Below are 15,722 nucleotides of genomic sequence, written 5' to 3'. Positions count from 1 at the left end.
CCTGCGTCTATCCTTAATCAGGTGCCGACTCTTGGTCATCATCATGTGGTAGAGCTTCTCCCCCTTCTCGGCGATCATCACGTAGGCATCCCGCTCCATTCCAAGTTTGAGACCTAAAAACAAAAGAGAAAAACAAGTCAGACCCGAGTGGATGTGTCATCCTTACCATCAAGTGAATGGGACAGAAACTTTTACATAAAAAAGTGACTAAATCTCAGCCCATCGGTGACTGTGTCAAAATGCCAAGAACAGTACAGCAGATCCATTACGGCACACAAATTTCTACTTGCTCTCCACATCCATCTACACATATCAGAACCAAGAGGCCAAGGCTGTCATGGTGTTGTTAGAAGAGACAACTGAGCCTTTGCTTGGACTGTCCGGTTGTGTTCTGGTATTGTGCACTTGGAATGAAGCCAGGAACAGAGAATGGCAGCTCGGGTCTGCCACAACCTTCTGAAACAAACCCAGATGTTAATATCTCCTTGACAAGTCTTTAGAGTAAGTAAAGTTCAGGAGGGCAGAGTGATCTTTATTTTGTTTCTGTGTTGGTTTGTGAACTATTATTCCTCTACTGTAAAGCAGAACATGTGAGGGCCCATTATAATGCCTGCTAGCCCAGTAAAACCTCACCAGGGAGTACACTGTTTAAGCTGCTTAACATAATGGTGGGGTTTGACGAACTTCTGAACCGCACTGTGAGACTTTCTGACTCGGGTAACTCAACTTTGCAGCACTGCGCCTCCCTAAGCTGCTTAACTACTGAGAGTCGCACCAAGCTGCTGAACGGGACTATAAAGTATTCAGGTTTGTGCATCGCAACACGCTTGACACCTGGAAACATATCCAACTTGGGATCTTTGTCACTTGTTAACCACCTTGCTTTCTCTTAGGGCGCAGACGCATACAAGTTGACAATCAGCTGTTGTTTAGCATCGTGCCAGAGAACCTTCCTGACTGGCTACTCGGCCCAGCAAATCAGTGACTTCACCCAATTAGTGCCGCTTCTCATCTTTTTGGCTTGAAGACGGTAGGTAATTTTGTTTGTCTTCCTGTGATGTTTTTTGGACAGTAAATACAAGCTACTGACTTATTTCCTCTCATGCAGCCCCAGAGCGTATGTGCATGTTGGCAGTCAGCTGGTATTTGGCTGCAGCCTTTGCAATGACTTCATCTTTAAAATATGCAGAAGACATTTGATAAGTTAGCCTTTGTTATTAGCACTTTGTGGTAAGCTTTGAGTGTCAGAGTCCTTAATATGTTTTGACTCTCTATGCTGTATATTATGCTGTATTATGCAACTTAGCATCTGAGGCTAGAAAGCTGAGTGACAAGGTTTGGGGTGGAAGTCTGACTAACTGAATGGAAGAGAGATGGATGAGATAAACAATGTATGAAGTTACACGGCTAACTCTTTAATCCGGTTTTCCAGTTGAGTCTTTGGAGTTCTGCACTGACAGCCTGTGATAGAGGTGGGGTTAAATTACATCTGACAGCAGCTGGAGTAGGACTAAACAATGAGTGTCATTGAACAACAGACGGGGCCTGTCCGGTGCAGAGGCCCCTCAGCTTCTGATCCAGCTGTCAGAGTTTGTCTTGTGCTGCTCTTCGTCTTCCTGCGCTCACAGGCACAAGCAAATACCCAATCGTATCTGACCCATGCATTATCCCTAAACTTCACATGAAAACAGTGATAAGGCAAAACACCTCCAGCTGGCAGTTGTTAAACAATGAAAGTGTTTTGTGAGGGTTCAGAGGGAAGGACCAAACAAGGCGTGTCGGGACGAGGCATGCATGAAGGAGAAGTGGAAAAAAAACATTGCTAGGATTTTTTTTTTTTTTGCAGTAAAACTTGATCATGTAGCTGTCTAGACTGTAGTAAAGCGGCTGAGAGAAAGGTAAGAACACTGAGAGCAGGGTATGCTATAGAGTGGGTAACAGAATGGGAGAGTGTGAGGAAACTGGGCACTGTGACTGATCTGGCATCTGTTAGCCTCAGGGCAATTTCCGCCGGGTTGAAACTTAACACCTCAAGCTGCAGCACAGCCCTTCAGACTTATTTGCAGACTGAAATCCTTTCATCACAAGATCAGCTGACGACATCAAACTCTGTAGTGGATACTTATTTAATAAAACAAAAAAGACTAATTTACAATAATACAAGGGTTTATGCTGACAGATGTACTCGTGCAGCTATACCTTTGAGCATTCTGACATTTTCAGATAGCTTCAGGGTTTCAGTTTTGAATTTTAACCCTCAATGCTATCAGGTGACCCGTTGTGTACCACCCCAAAGCTGGTTAAAGCCTTTCACACTGTCTAATGCACACAACATAACAAAGACAGGTGGCTTGTTTTAAGGCAAAAGAGGGACAATGGAGGGAAAACAACTTAAGGAGCAACAAGAATATCAGTTTACAGTACTAATCAATCTCAAATCATCAAATCCGTTTCACTTCCTTGATAAGTGAATGCTTTTCTATTTTTAGCATATCTGGTGTTTGTGACTTTGATTAGTCAGATACCTCTGCAGCATTGTTTTTATTTTCATGTGAAGAATAGACTGTTGTAGCAGCCTCTCCTTAGTGCACAGGCCAACGAGGCTACCTCTAAACGTCATGTCACCTAAGCCTCCATTTCCAAAACAAAGGCAGGCAGCCTATTCAAGGTGGGACATAACCGTAGGACACAGACACTGTATCCAGGTCATAAGCACATCCACAGTCATTATTGTGAGCCAGCTGAGGAAGCCTAGATAGTTTTTGAATATAAGGTGACACCAACATGTAGGGCAACATACAGCGGGTGCAGAACAGCAACAAAACAGCAGAAAAGGCCTCACAGACACACACACGCACGACGACATCTACAAATCAGGAATGGAAAGGCCAAAACTGGCACCCATAAAATGTGTTTCCAAGGACAGACCCAGTATTGGCCAAACTATTTCATTAACAGGCGATCTCTGGGAAGTGCAGCTCATCACTGCAATGAGCATGCAGCACAAAAGAGGAGCAGGAGGTACTCCTTCACACTCACTTGCTAGTTTTTAGGTAAACCAAGTTAAAACTCATGCAGTATGATACGACAGTCAATATATCCTCTGCAATACATCCTACCTTCATGCAGGTAATACTGTTCAGCTTTTGTTGAAACTGTTTTAGTGCGGTGATGGTTCAACTTTATGATCGTGTTGAAAGGTGTAGTTTGTGGTGCTGTTGGGACTGTATTTCTGTTAATTAGCCTACCCTCATTGATATAAATGGGGTGGACAAAATAACTGAAATACCTGTCAGTTTAACATAATGCAGTTCATGCACAAACTGCAGTCTCCTAAATGACCATGGAGTTGAATCAGCACCTCTCTGAGATGTATATTAAAATACAGACTGTTCTTCATATAATGATCTTGTGAAACATTAAGTATGAAATAAATAAATAACTGCTCAGAAAAGGTTCTCTTGTAAAACATGGTTGGTGGGGCCATTTCTTTCTAAGCAAGATTACAAAAACATGTGAATTTTTCCACGAAGGGACCTCATAAACTGGATGATTTCTGGTTGTGCTCCATCAGTCCGCTAAACCAGAAGTGCCATAAAAATGTCCTTTAAAAAAAGTGTCACTCACTCTCTCTCTGCTCCCGCTCCCTCAAGATGGCGTCCAGCCACTTCTGCTTGTCCTCTGGATTTCTGGCCATGCAGACAAACCACTTGTTTTTAGCAGTGTTGTGGATCTTCCAGCCATTCGTCACTGTGTAGTTGTTGCTGTGATAGTCCGCTGCAAGGCAAAAAAATTTATCTTTTTTTAAATGAGCGAGGGGTCGGATCATTATGAATGACGATCATCATTTTCAATATATCAAGCCTATATAGGAATATCCTTTAAGATTTAGGGAAATACTTAAAACAAACCATCTAATTAAAACAAAATGTATTACTGCAAATTATGTTTCTGGTTCCCTGTTTTTTTTGACCTTGTTTCTTGTTGTCTCTTCTTGTTCTCATATTGTATTTAAGCATTAAACCAAATGAGACAAGAGACAAAAACCACACACACACACACACACACACACACAATGTTAAGTGGTACATAAAGGAAGTAATGAGAGTAAATTATACTTGTAAACACGTAATATAAGTTAAAGCCACATTCAAGCCCTTGCCAAAAGTTCACACAATGCCGGTTAAGCCTGTCAATATCAACTTTATTTATATAGCACACATAAAACAACAAAGTTTGGCCAAGGTGCTTTAACGGGTAAAAGTACAACCAAAAAGTACACCGTACATCATAGAATTTATGATATATAATAACAATAATCCCTGCCAATCACCCTAGGTAAATCTCCCTGTATTTGCAGTATACCAAAGTTTTTTAACCTGGTGTCTGTGGCGACATTCCCTCCCTGGCACACCTGTAATTATGTGGTGCCAAAAAGCAATGATTGGTTTGTCAGAGCTGAAGGGGAGAGCAACCCACGATCGCCATCATTGTATTAAAAAAAAAAAAACAAGGTCCATTGGAGATGAAGTTTATTATTGAGAACTGTTTACTGGTTACTATGAGGACAAAACGGATACCCATTGGTGTAACTTGTCTTCGTTAGAAAGAGATGAGAGAAAAAAGATGTGACAAGTTAACGCTCTGGGACAGGTTGGTGTTTGTTAAATATTTGCAGTAGGCTATGCAGCTACTACATATTACATTTACTTTTCCTAAATAATGGATTATTTTCTTGGAAATGTCTCTGTATTTTTGTAACTATTTCTGAACACGAGCCTGAGGCAAGCTCACCTGTAGGCATCCATCATAAGCACACGTCAACAGTGTTTGTAGTGTAATTACTCTCACTGCCAGAAGGGCAGACAAAGGTTACACACTGCAGGTTTAACATTAAAGTTATCTCTAAAGAGGATTTACTACTTGAGCAATGATTTACAAGCCAAATAAAATAACAAACATGATGCACCATGAGAGCAGTACAAGACCATCTTTCCACTGACTCAACAAAATCTCTCCTCGTACCCCTTTCTAATTTTATCATCCATTTAGCTGCAGGTGAGCCGCTACTGAATAATGAATGGCCACTGGTAATGGGGTGCATTAGTCTCACACTCAAAGGTAATATAAATAGATCTGAACCTTCAGGCCCCACAGGGAGCAGTTCCTGCTGATCTGGGAGAGCAGGTGTGGACATATACTATTGTGTGGGGTCTCTTTTGGATGTAAAATGGAAACAATAAAATCAATTGAACAGCATCTTTGACTGTGTTACCTAAGGTTGTAATTTACTGTGTATAGTTTATGAAATTTGGGTAAACTGCATAATATTTGCAATAGAAAATCAATGTTTCCATTTAAGCTTTCAGCAGATAACCACAAATACTTGCACATTTTGATCTTTTACACTTAGTAATCATATAATCTGTGTTCCGCGAGCTCACGTATGTACGCATTTTCAATGTGGGACCCCTTAGTTCTGCGAATAAGGCATGTTTTTCTTTGTGGTTTTCCCTTCAGCAGCCTAAATGTGACCGCCAGCAGCCAACATGCAAAAAAAAAGGTCATGTGAGCTTGCAAAATATTCTGCCAGCACAGAAAGAAAAAAAAGAGGAAACATGTGAGCGAGAGGAAGACAAAGTTTCTACACCAGCAGACAGCGTATACCAACCACAATAGCAAAACGAGCTGAGTGACGACCATATCACAACATGCCCACAGATGAGTCGTTTATCTTTGGCACAGTATCTCCAACTTGACGTGCTCTCGCATTGGTTATCACCTAGCTAGGGGTTGCTTTTGCACTTCAGATTTATATCAACACCTCAGCCCATTTCTGAAAAGCTGACATCAAAAGGTGGTATATGAGGTTGCGAGCTACATCCTGTATGAAACTAGGTGCAAGTATGATACTCCACCCAAACTGTCAACAAGTGCCTTATTCAGATCCAACAACCAGTTTCTAAATGACACAGTTTCATGAACTAAGATGTAAAAAGAAAAATGAGCACTGTTATTGTATAAATGTGATTTTCTATATTACCTGGGAAATCAAAGTAAGCAAATCAACACCTTGGGTAACATAGCAGTTACACAAATGCCCTGGGAGAGTAGCATGAATGGACATACAGACAGTGTCCAAAGGTAACGCTGCTGGGCAAACACAAACCTGTTCCATCTTCCACATTTTCCACCTCCATCACCTCAGTGTTGATTCGGCCTCTGAACACATAGAGGGGCCCGTTGATAGACTTGGTCCTCTTGGTGGACTTCTTTCCAGAAACCCTAGGTAATGTGAAAACACTGTGGTTACACTCAGCAGGAAAAACATCCGTTGATGCCAGTGCCACAGGGAAAAAAACAAAAACGTCTGTCTGTTACAGATGCACATTCATTCAGACACAGCCACGTGAGAGGGAGACGCATGTAGTTGTTTTTGTTTTGCTTTCATACTTTAAACCTTTCTACACAAACGTGATGTGGATATTTGCTCCAATTTTCCACATCTAGCTTCTTTTCAGTGGTGAAGATACTCTTGAATGTTTTCTGTTCCTCCTCCATTGACTACTCTATTGTGGAAGCTCCTGTATAGCTGTCCCGAAGTTGCATATCTCACCTGGACTTCCTCTTACAGTACACCAAAAGGTTGTCGAACAGGAAGAAGACACGTTCCTGGATATTGCCTGCGGAGATTTTAAGGAGATTCCCATGAAGCAGCAACTCTGTGCATATATCTGTCAGGTTGGTTCCCTGAAGAAAAAACAAAGATTGAAAAGGACATTAGCTGCTGACATTATTATTGTGACAACAGTACGAGTTACACAACTGAAGACGGGAAGTTTATCCATCATGTACAGAGCCATTTGTCTTTTCCACATTCTTGGCGGTCATGTGCTGCAACCATAAGCTGAGCATAGACACTCTGATAGCATCTTCAGTCTAAAATTGGAGGCTGCGAAGAAAACATTGTTATCTGTTTCAAAACTTGAAGAGTTCACAACCTCAGTGAAACAATATGAAATTCAACTTTGACATTGTGAACAATTTGTTTTCATTCTATCGACAATGATGGGAAAGAGAAAACACAGCTGCCCCCCCACCCAACTTCAATTTACGCCCAATGCAAAACTATTAACTGCACACTGTTCACTGCCAGGACAGTTAGCCTTAGTGCTGTCAACACATCGTAACCAGAGAGCTTAACAACTCTACTGCAGGGTTGTCACGAACTGGAGCTTTTAGCAAATTCCTGTGTAAGTTAATTGGAAGCACTACACACTAAAGTGTCAGGGCAGCGCTGCAAAACTGTTACCTAGGCCTACATGTAGTTTCCTCTGGAACTCTTGTTTTAAGAACAAACAAAGTGGTTTTATTCATTACATCTCAGGGTGTAAGCACATGTACATGCAAGCTACAAATAAATGCCTGTACCCAACCTACTGTTGTATATGCATAGAGAAAGGAAATACCTGACTTGTGACATAGTAAAAGGACTGTAGCTGGAAGTGTTTAATCCTTATTCTAAATCCTGCAGTGAAACCTGATTAAATGCTTTGTATCTGGACATGTCAAGGGGAAATGTAAAATGCAAAATTATATAAAAGCCCAGTCAGCTACACTGTACTCATTCATGGAGATTTATAACGTTACTTGCAACCTACAACTTTCACGGGATGTGATCAAGACCTTCTTAAAAGCAGCTTCTCGTCCACTACTAAATTCACCACTACCTGTTAAAACCGAAAGAACCTTTTCACTTTACGGAGCAGTGCAAAGGACACACTGACACACTGTCCTTTACAGCAGAAACAATTTCTAACTCTCAAAATTCAAACAACCAAGTAAATAACAAAGAATTTAATTTAACATGGATAACTTTCTAGAGTCTGTGAGCAGGAGGGAGTATACATGCTGTTCACCAAAGCTGTCAACCAGAAAATAAAACAATACTAAAGTTAAAAGACATCTCATTACTCATTCTTATAAGGATCATTCCTCTCCAAATCATCTGGAACTAAACACACCAATGTGTGGACACACACACACCACCACTGCATCCCCACAGTCACACACATACATCAGATTTGGACTTCACTGTTGTCTTTGATGTTTCTAACATGGGTCCACCAGAGACCTGTGGAAAGCCCCCGTCAGGCCACACCCACTCTCAAGCGTCCATAATTGATTCCCATGAGTATATATTTATGATGGATGGTCATCGCTCCAGAGTTCACAGAGAGAAAGATGATTCTCTGAGCTTTTCTTAAGATGCATACCGACATGGTCTGGGTAGGGGATCCAGTTTCAGACAATCGATTCAACCTCATGTTAACTGCACTAAGCTGAGGTGGGGGTGGGCACGGGTGTGTGTGTAGGAGCGTATAAGAATCCAGAGGCCATGCTTGTAACTATGGACGCACATGCACGCATGTCTTGCAGTGTGTGTTGTGATGTTATGATATTATAATGTAGAGGGTTGATTGTTCTTATGTAGTTTGTATGATGCTTTGGCAATATTGTTGTTACACATTCATGCCAATAAAGCTAATTTGAATTGAATTATAATGTATGTGTATGTATGCAAGTATAAGAACACGTGGTGGTGGTTTATGTGTATATGCGCGTGTCCATGTGCACAGCGTATCTGAGCAGCGGTAATGCGTCTAGGCCTGATTCGGCACTACTGGCGTCCACTTCCATTAGGGGTGGATGTGATTAGCCTTAGGGGTGGCTGGAGAGAGGAAAGAAGAGAGAGATATTTACTGTAAGGTTGAAGACTCTTGGGTGGGGGGGGGGGGGGGGGGTATTCATTTTAAATGGTATAAAACAGAGACGCAGCAAGTCCTCATATTTGAAAACCTGGAACATGAAAATCGTAACTTTGCTTGAAAAATTTGAATTCTAATCCATTATCAAAATCATTGAATCCTTTTTCTTCTTCTTCTGATCACTTCACTGGGTAATTGCTTCAGTGCTATTTGTTGCGGTCTTGGGTTATACTTGAGACATAAAATAAAGCCCAGGGGACATAATGGTGGCTAATGCGCAAACCATGGAATAGAAAGAAACACACATAATTGATTGTTCATCACAAGGGGGACCAGAAAAAATACTCTGCATGGTCGTTTACTGTCAATTTACCCGAGCTAAATAACCATGCTGTAACCACTGCTGTTGTGGTGGACAATTATCAGGGTCAAATGGTTTTGTCTGAGGGAAAGGGAAAAGGGGGTCTGTTTTGGCAAGCACATAGTGGGATGTCCCAGTGGGGCCCACTCTCTGGTTCCATCCTTCAGTTTTCTTCTTCTCCCCACTCCAAAGGTCCCTTCCCACAACCCTCCCAGTACATGTGAGACTAGAGCTCTGCTTCCTATGTCTCCTCTGATTGGGCAGTATGCCCGTTGGCACCCCATTGGCACCCTCTGTGGGTGGATTGTCCAATGGTGCCTGCTAAGACAAGGCCTCTGTTGTGGTGGTTGAGGGAGGCGTGAAAAATGCACTGGAGCCTTCGTTCGGCTCCCAAGCCCCGTCCGTGGCCCCTGTGCCCAGAGCAGTAATTTGGCGACATTATTGCTTAACTCTTAAGATCGATGGAGACTGTGGTGGTTGGGGTATTTCTTAAAAAAAAAAAAAAAAAAAAAAAGGTCTGGCTGGCAGGCTTTATGTCATGTTAATGGATTTTTTTTCTTTTACAGAAATCTCGTACAAATCAAAAAATGTGTTGCATTTCAGGATGCTCTAAAACAAGTACATGTTTCTTTCCTTCAATCTTTACCCTCTAAATGTCAAAGCACAACCCTTCACTGTTGTGTCACCATCTTTCAGCTCTCAAGGTTTCAGCTCTCAAGCAAGCATTAGCGCTTTTCCTTTTTAATTGACTTCTATCTTGCCTCCTTATGACACCCAAGTCTCCTCATGACCTCATCTCTACTCTTCTCCCTGACCCTTTGTCATTCCCCGTCACTCTGTCCTTCTTGCTCTCACCTCCCAGCCCTCAATGTGGGACTGCAGCTGTTCGAGAGCCTCCAGTTTCTCCATCTGCCTCTTGGTCTCATTGATGTTGGAGCAGACAGCCTTCATGGCTTGCAGAGCCTCTTCCACTGCAGGATAGTCAGCGTGCTTCTTTGGGGTCCGCTTTAACAGTTCCTACGTTGGGGAAAGGAGGTGGGCTAAAACATAATCTGTCGAATTTCCAGAAGCAGGCACACTAATAACAACATTTCAGTCTTAGAGGGGCATAAAGTATTCTGTGACCTTTAGTTAGAACAACCTCTTCTACACAAGTCCCAAATGAAGTTGTTGAAAATACTTGAAACCCTTGGTAAGACATTTTTGGCTCCAAAATGTCTTACCAAATAAATGTTGATCAACACGGATACATTATGATCTGTAAAAATGTTTCTGATGTAGCTATTGTTTGTATGTTTTTTAGATTGCATGAGCAGGCTGTGATATATCAAACAAAGCTAGTAGCATCATGACACTAGTGAAGCAGTTTATAGTACCTTCAGCAGCAGAGGGTACTTGCAGATCCTCTGAATGGGGCTGAGGAGGTAGCCCTCCAGAGGAACATCTGTGCTTTTCTTCCCTCCAAGAAGCATACAGTGCTGAAGAAGTAACACAAATATAACTATATTACACACCAATGTACACCAATTAAATATTTGAAAATGGAAGGATAATGTGTGTAGTCGGACATGAAAAAGAGATTCTGCCTGAAATGGCAGTATACAGTAAGAGTTTGGAAATAAAAGGACAACATTTTATCAGTAATTGCACATTACACACTATACATTTACAAACTGATGGGTATGTTAAAAGCGCTTGTGTAAAAAAAAAAAATTAGACAAGAAAATGTGCTGCTGATCCAGCAGAATCCAACTAAATCTTTAGCTTTACTTCCTGTTAGCAAGTGACTTTCCACAGTAGAGATGTCCATTTAACTTTTCCAAATCTACTGCCTAAAAAATTAAGACAGCACCTGTCTAAAAAAACTATTTTAGAGCATTTGCAGCTGTTGCTGTCTCATGCCTCGTGCGTTTTTTCAGCAATAAACAGACTTTAATTGACTATTGTGATCATTTCCATTCAGTCACAGTCTGTTGCACTGACAGCAGATCTATAACAGGTCCAGGTGCAATAGAAGTAGTCCGTCTCGGTGTACCTAGGAGCAAAGCCTTAGGTGTGGCACACATTCCATATGTGTATTGCTTTATTTTTTATTATTACTGTTAGCTATTTAACCTGTATGCACAACCGCAGTTTTAGTAAGTCGAAACCACAACAGCTGCAGTTGGTGGAAAACCTTTACCACTAATGACCACATCCTGTCAAAGCTTTATTTCTCTGGTGTTTAATTATTGGCAAAAACACTCCCTAGTCTGTTTCAGCCACATTTTGAGATTTAGGAAGATTCATATATCTATAGCTTTTTTTTTTCTTTTTTTACATATATGCTATTTAAGATGTTTTTATATTAGCATTTTAATTCCTATTAATGCATCAGCTCTGTTGGTAGCTTCTCTTACAGGAAAGCAACAGACAGGAGATTAAAACCAAAATACCTCAGTGTCATTTTAAGCTGACTTCTGTAGACACACAACTCTGTCTGTAACTAAACTATATTTCTGGGCCACTGAAAATCCGTCCAAAATATCCACGCTTTTCAACAAAAGGATCACTGAGAAACCTCTAAAATGCCTTCTCCTCCTCCCCAAAGAACCATTTCAGAAGGGGGGGGGCTTATAGTTAGAGCCATTGTTTCTCTATGTCTTGTATTTTGTAGGGAACTAAGGCAGTATGCTGTGACCTCATGGGATGGGATGAAAGCTGAAAAGCAGCAATGGAGATAAACCACTTGAGTGTTCTCAAGTGGGAAAGAAGGCAGGAGATCAGTTTAGAGCATTATAATCACGTGGCAATTCCTTTCAACTGTACACTGAGCAGGCGAGGATGGTGAGGGTAGTGCCGTATTTTTGACGGAAAAATTTTCAATAAAAATGCAAACTGATCATGACTGTAAAACTTTGGCGTTCCACAGATCCCCAATGTATTAATACTAATGTTTTTCTCTTCCACACACCCATTTCTATCCAAGTCTTCCCTGACTTCCTTTTCTTCTTTCCTCTCATCTTCTGCTAATTTGTAATCTGCCAGCCTAAAGCCAGAATTCCCTCTGCTCTTCACTCTGACCTCCTTTTGATTTCACTTCACTTCTCTCTTCTCAATTAACACTTCATTTCTACATACAATTTCAGAAGCGCTCTCCATTGTGTGATTCAATTATCATAAAAAGTGTTTAATCCAGGAAACAATTCCACTGGAATTAAACACAGATGAAAAGAAGCCAATGGCAATTCACACTGCCATTAACCACTATGACAACGATTTGTAATGGTACCCACTTCAAGAACTGAAAAACTTTTAATCTTTATCCTCTTCTATTCTACAAAATAAAAAACTGCATATTTTCTTTGCTATGTCAACATATCTTAAACAGATTATGCTTTGTTTTGTCTAAATTTGACGGACCCAGTCTTGTTACTATGGTTGCTACACAAAACATGAGGGGTAGCCCAATATTTGAGATTATACCGAACAGGTCTGACAGCTGCTTTAATACAAAACCAGATGTTGTGTAGTGATTTTACTTTGGGAGCATCAATGTCGCATAAGACCTAACCAATTAACCACTGCACGACTGGGCCACGAGAAGCAAAAAAGCCAAAGCACAGAGCCACACTCCGATCCCACTGTTTCCAGTGGGTCAGAATAATGCCATGGAAGCAAACCATCAGGCAGCGGCCTCAGATCTTTCGGCCAATCCCAAAAAGGCTGCCAACACTCCACAGCTGGCTGGACCAAAATCTGCAGATGATTTCATTGGTCAGCCTCTGCTCAAAGGCCCCGTCTATTGTCCAGGGCCCAAAGATTTGGGCACACAGAAAGAGCCGGCAGCGGAAAACACTACAAGAGTGACAAAAAAATGACCCTGATGGTGGTTGCATCCCGTCCAGGCAGGAAGAACCCTCTGACCTTGTTATGGTTTCTGGCCTGTGTTTATTTGTTAACATGGAAATGGAAGTGATACGATGGACGGAAAATGGAGGAGGAGGATGGATAGATGAAGCGAAAGGAGGAAAGACATAGGAAGACGGTAGTAAAGATGCCAGGAAAGAGAATAAGGTGAGAGCGTTATGTGGACAAACACAAGTCTGATCACAACTAGAGGAAATTATACGAAATAATGAAATTGATTAATGCTTTGTTTTACATAATTAAGAGGAGAGAAATATGAGTCATAGTGGGAGAGGAAGGAAACCCATAATAATGCAGAAGAAAGACAAGTTCAACAATTACTTGAGGAGAAACAAGGGGAAGAAAAGGCAGAGAGGAAGAACTGTGGTGACTTACCAGCAGGAAGGTCCGGATATTTGGGATCTTGTTTAGCTCCATGAGAAGTCGCAAAGCCTTTTCATGGTTACTGCAGTACTCGCCGTACACCGAGAAACTCGCCTTCTGCAGCAGGAGAAAAACACAGGTCAGGATTGCAGACCAGGAACACAATACCATAGTTTGCTGGCTAGCTGGCAGCCTTAAGGACTCCACTGAGACAACTGACAAGAGGAAGATTGACAGTGCACAACAGAAACCGGGGAGAAGGCCCCAGTTACTACGGTCTAATGAGATTCAGTGGTAACACTTCACAATAGGGTAAACTAAATTGTACATAGTTACTGAAGAACAAGTGAGGAACGACTCAGGAAAGGACTCAGGAATTAATTAATTGTTAATAGGTCGATTCCTGAATGTTTCAGAATGGAGGACTGTATAAATGATAATGGAGAGAATGGAGAGTTACTAGAGAACAGACTGAGAGAGACTATATTAATGACAAATCTCTGTACATCGACATACTGACAACTTTCTCCTACACAAGTTCCTGAATAACGTCAAATCAGTCACTGAGCAGCACAAAACTAGTAATGAGTATGTAATTACTCATTACTTAATCATTGGTTCCTCTTTGTTTGCACCACTGAGTAAAAGTGATACATTATGCGCGTAGTTGCCAAGTAATCTCTTTAATTCCCTCATGACTAGTTGAGCATTACTTACCCTTTTTGTGCCCCTAACTACTAACAGTTTTGTGTGCCGTATTGTTCGTTCTGCGCTAGTAATTATCAACTTTTTTTGTCACACTTCTCTTTTTCAAAGTAGTCTACATCATAGTGGAAAAAATAGCATGCCAACACTTCTTGTTTTTCCTATGTGATCGCTTCACACTGTGCAACAAGACAAAAAGGAATCTTTTTTTTTGAGCTGCCATTTAGGTTTCTTTACAATGTGTAATACAACACTTGGGTAAGTGAATATACTGTAGCTTGAAATGCATTATTCATGCAGCATACTATAGACAACGATGTATACACAATTTCACTGCTGCAAATGAAATTACACCCTGAAGCTTATTGAAGCCTAGTGTGTATTCTTAACTATGCTAGAGTAACTGGGATGTGAAACCATGTGCATGGTGGGGCCTAAGCTTGAGGTCTAGAAACTGAAACTGTCACCTGAAACAGCCTTGTAAGTGTAATCCAAAACTTCAGGTGCTCGGATACCGCTTTACACCTTAACTGAAATTCTACTGCCCAAAGGCTGTGCATTTAAAGCTGGCTCGGCCGTAATGCTATAAAGCATTAGTCAATATCCAGTTACTGAGACCAATCAGGCAAATTCTGATGTCAGTGCCCTTGACCAAGGAACTGGCTTAGAATTGAAGTTGGTCCCTGGGCGCTGTCCAGTGGCTGCCCATAGCTCCTAATACTTGGGATGGGTTCAATGCAGAGAAGAATTTCACTAGCCATTGTACTGTGTATGGCCGTGTAAATGACAATAAACTCGATTTGATTTGATAAAGAGTTTTATAGCATCTTTCAATACTTTTATGAATTCCTTAAAATTATAATTTATGACACCTTTAATTATACAAAAGGGGTATTAAGCCAGTATCTTGTACAGGTACAGATGTCCAAATGTGGTTTTACTCCCACATACAAACTTACACTACACAAAATGTCACTGCTGAGTGCATGTGTCTGTTTTACATGGTAACCTAGCAGTGGTGACAGAAGCAGCCAAACAAAGCTCTTTTTATAGAACTCTGTCTCTGCTCAACCCCATTCCCTTGACCAGAAGGAGCTGAAAATCCTTTGTAGATATGTACAGCACAGTGTAAACGGTGGGCAGTTTTTAACCACACAGGCAGGCAGGAACACAAACACACCCGAAGCCACGTTTGGCAGGGGGTTCTAGTTTAAAGTACCACTGGGAGCAACAGCTGGGCTAGCATATGGGGTGAAACCCCAGATACTGTCAAACTGAGTTAATACACAACACAGCTAGACGAGGAGAGCACAGGAGGGGGCCAAGACTTGTAAATGTACATTGTTAGTCTATTTGTTCATGTGTAAATGCAAATGTTAGATAATGTGGATCAGGGACTATATTGTTGTTTCTGAATGTTTCTGCTCATCTACTCAAAATCATGTTACATTTAACAAAATGCATTGTTTCTATCTTACAGACTTCATTATGTCATTGGTTACTGTTTCTGTTCTGTACAATTTAGTGATGATTTAAAATGAGTAATGTAGTATTTTCCAAGAGGTAAGGGGGCTTTATAACTCACATTAGCACTTGTTTTATCGACAGCACAATGC

General features: G+C 41.2%; 1 protein-coding gene across 2 annotated transcripts in view; it reads right to left on the bottom strand.

Annotated features, from left to right (window-relative positions):
* prex1 (phosphatidylinositol-3,4,5-trisphosphate-dependent Rac exchange factor 1) overlaps positions 1–15,722 on the bottom strand; it is an 83,253-nt gene that overhangs the window by 44,016 nt on the left and 23,515 nt on the right. For both annotated transcript variants that reach the window (XM_038723369.1, XM_038723370.1), the window contains exons 4-10: positions 13,414–13,518; positions 10,506–10,607; positions 9,985–10,146; positions 6,617–6,750; positions 6,170–6,285; positions 3,628–3,777; positions 1–113 (exon numbers count right to left, since the gene is read on the bottom strand). The exon at positions 1–113 is cut by the window's left edge and continues 35 nt beyond it. In XM_038723369.1, the coding sequence (XP_038579297.1) occupies positions 1–113; positions 3,628–3,777; positions 6,170–6,285; positions 6,617–6,750; positions 9,985–10,146; positions 10,506–10,607; positions 13,414–13,518 (882 nt within the window). The remainder of the gene's footprint in view (positions 114–3,627; positions 3,778–6,169; positions 6,286–6,616; positions 6,751–9,984; positions 10,147–10,505; positions 10,608–13,413; positions 13,519–15,722) is intronic.

The sequence above is a fragment of the Micropterus salmoides genome, unplaced genomic scaffold, assembly GCF_014851395.1.
Source record: "Micropterus salmoides isolate LMB-PRFRI ecotype aquatic unplaced genomic scaffold, ASM1485139v1 Ms_hic_scaffold_16, whole genome shotgun sequence".
NCBI classification, from domain to species: Eukaryota; Metazoa; Chordata; class Actinopteri; order Centrarchiformes; family Centrarchidae; genus Micropterus; species Micropterus salmoides.
This window is presented reverse-complemented; position numbering and strand designations above follow the sequence as displayed.